The following is a 2,779-nucleotide window of genomic DNA, read 5'->3' as shown; positions in this document are numbered from 1 at the left end:
CGGCGGCCCGGAGGGCGCAGGCGGCGGGGGCGGCTGTGGCGGTCCGTACGGGCTGGCCAGGAAGAGCCGGATGCCCTGGACCGCAACGACCAAGTCGTTGAGGACCCCCGCCATGACCTCCGGGGTGTAGTTGGCCGGTAGGGTTGATGGCGGCGTAGCGGTGATGGGGGCCGGCGGATGGCCGGGTGACGCGCCGGGGACGAGGTCCAGCGGCGCGGACGGGAGGACCAGCGGCCCCGTGGCGAGGGGCGCTGACGCGGCGGTGGTGGTGGTTGTGGATGCGGCGGCGGTGGTGATCATGGGCAGCGACGGCGATGGTGGTGAGGATGACATGGTCGAACCAGAGCTGGTTGATACCAAGGTGTTAGGAGCTAGGGTTCTAGGGCGGAGATTATAGGGAAAGGAGGGAGCAGGGCGAGGGCTGGAGCGCGGCGGCCGGCAGCGAGGCGCCGTCATTGCGGCTGAGCGGCGGCGGCGCAGGAGAGAGACGGCTAGGGTTTAGGGTTCCGGCTCCTCTGGGAGCCGGGCAATAGAATAGTCTTATTGCTTGATTCTCAAAATAGTCTTACAACTTGTATATATAACCATAATCTGAAAATAAACTAAGATAACTTGGGCCTTAAGCCTGCCCAGTGGGCCCCCGACGGCCATAGACCTGGCCGGTCATAACATACGTCATGGTGGAATGACAATGCACAAAATTAAAGGGGTTACTGCAGATTATGTGAAACGCACAATTGCCAGAACGTCATCGCTTTTAAATTTCTGCCAAAGGACACCAAATACGACATATGCTTGCCTGTACCATTATCTTTTGTTTCTCATTGATAGCACAGCATACAACCACGGATTTTCACTACAAGGGTACCCATATCCTAAGTAATTCAATATGGAGAAAATGTTTTCAGGTTTTCAGTAAAGTATGAATATCAAAACCACGAGTGTTTGTAGGTACAGCTCTTTGCTTAGAAAAGCCACACTCAATCATATCAATATCGGGAAAGTAAAATAACCCGCATTTCGACCAAAGAGAAGCCGAACATGACTTATAACCCGCATTTCGACCAAAGAGAAGCCGAACATGACTTGTGGCTGAACTCTACAGAGCTAGCTGTGAGATGTGACTGGATTTCACATTAATTCAGCCTTGAGGCAACTGCATTGGATGACCAGTTCAGCAGACAATTCGTTCACTGATGTGATTTTACACCGACAATCTAATTTGTTCATGTGCAAGTGCACCATTACAGTGAGAAAATGAAAGCCAGCAAGCGATGCCTGCATCCAACTAGACAGACAGTTGTAAGCTCACGAACCTGTTGGTGAGCTTGTCCAGCCGCACGTAGACGTATCCCTTGGGCGACACCTTGAAGGCGAACATGGTAATGTCATCGCCAAAGTGCTCGCCAAGAACCTCCTCGGCCGCCGCAAGAGCACGCGCGCCCCACTTGACGTCCCGCAGGGCGACGCCGCCGCCGTCGCCGCCATCACCGATCTGAAACGTAGCAAGGAGTCAAGAGCAGGCAGGACAGCATTTGGGCGAGCGTGCTCCAGGCGGAGCCGAAATACCTCAGCATCGGCCCCTTCGTCTTCATCCTCTTCCCACTCCGCCATACAATCCTCCTCCTCCTCCCCCGAGCCCTCGTCGCCTGGGCCAGGGCCCGCTGTACTCGCCAGGAAGCGCGTCTGCGCCGCAGGTACGGCCCCCCCGCATGAAGAAGGAAGGATGCTCTTGGGGCAGGCGGCGTAGGAAGCGCGCGGAACGGCGCTGCGGAGGCAGGACGAGGAAGCGGCAGCGACGGCGGCGCAGGGACATTTGGTCGAGCATCTGGCGAGCAGCGAGCGGAGCGCCCGGGCGAGAGCGTGCGCCATCCTCGCACGAGTTGGTTGAGTCTGCGTTCGCGTCGTGGCGATGTCTCGGTTTGGGTCAGACCATCAGACTTCAGGTTCGTCCTCGGTCGGGTTCGGTTTCAATTGATTGGGCTTTGTTTGTTTGGAAGTTATGCCGAAATCACTAGGCCTCCTTTAGTTTGGAGGAATTTTATAGGAATTGGATTCTTATAGAATTTTTTCATTTAGAGTCATTTGGTTCATAGGAATAGATTCCTATCTTTACCTCTTTATCTTTATCTTTATCTTTATCTTTACCTACTAATAAACCACGCATCGCTTCTGGTGGTACGTCATAAAAACAACCCTCGAAGTTGGCAATAATTACCCACCAATGCCACCCGTAAGTGGCAAAAACGATTCGTTTTTAATTTCTAATATCGCTCCAGGGTTCTGTTATTAAAGGTGGATACGATATAATAGCACCAATGCATGAGCAGTGCGATGGCTGAGGTAACGATGCTCCACACAGGAGACCAGGGTTTGATCCCTGGTTCTCACGCTTTTTCTCTTTCTTTTTTACCAAGCGCAGTAATGGGCCAGCCCATGTGCGGGTCGTGGCGCCCCCTGTTTTCTATATCTTTTTTTATTTCTATTTTGTTTTTTCCCTAAAAATAAATTTCGGATTGATGGCGCCCCCTATTTTTTATTTCTTTTTACTCTTTTATTTCTATTTTGGTTTTTTATCTCAAAATTAATTTCGGATTTCCAAAATATCAAACAATTGCGAGTTCTGAAAAAAAGTAGGAAAATGGTAAACTGTTTGTGAATTTAAAAAATATTCTAAAAATCAAAAAATGTTCATGACTTAAAAAATTGCTCACAAATTATAAACAAATCACGATTTCTAATGATTTCATGAAATAAAAAATGTTCATGATTTTTTTAA

The 2,779-nt window shown here is 50.3% G+C and overlaps 1 protein-coding gene across 1 annotated transcript in view; it reads right to left on the bottom strand.

The window, feature by feature from the left end:
• The window catches only part of LOC123188725 (uncharacterized), an 8,222-nt gene extending 6,274 nt beyond the window's left edge, over positions 1–1,948 (bottom strand). Inside the window, exons 1-2 of the mRNA XM_044600960.1 lie at positions 1,570–1,948; positions 1,317–1,495 (exon numbers count right to left, since the gene is read on the bottom strand). Of these exons, the coding sequence (XP_044456895.1) occupies positions 1,317–1,495; positions 1,570–1,872 (482 nt within the window). The 5' untranslated portion in view covers positions 1,873–1,948. The remainder of the gene's footprint in view (positions 1–1,316; positions 1,496–1,569) is intronic.
• Between the last annotated feature and the right edge of the window lie 831 nt (positions 1,949–2,779).

Source organism: Triticum aestivum, chromosome 2A (assembly GCF_018294505.1).
Source record: "Triticum aestivum cultivar Chinese Spring chromosome 2A, IWGSC CS RefSeq v2.1, whole genome shotgun sequence".
NCBI lineage: Eukaryota > Viridiplantae > Streptophyta > Magnoliopsida > Poales > Poaceae > Triticum > Triticum aestivum.
Note: the sequence above shows the minus strand (reverse complement) of the source record. Positions and strands in the feature narration are given on the sequence as shown.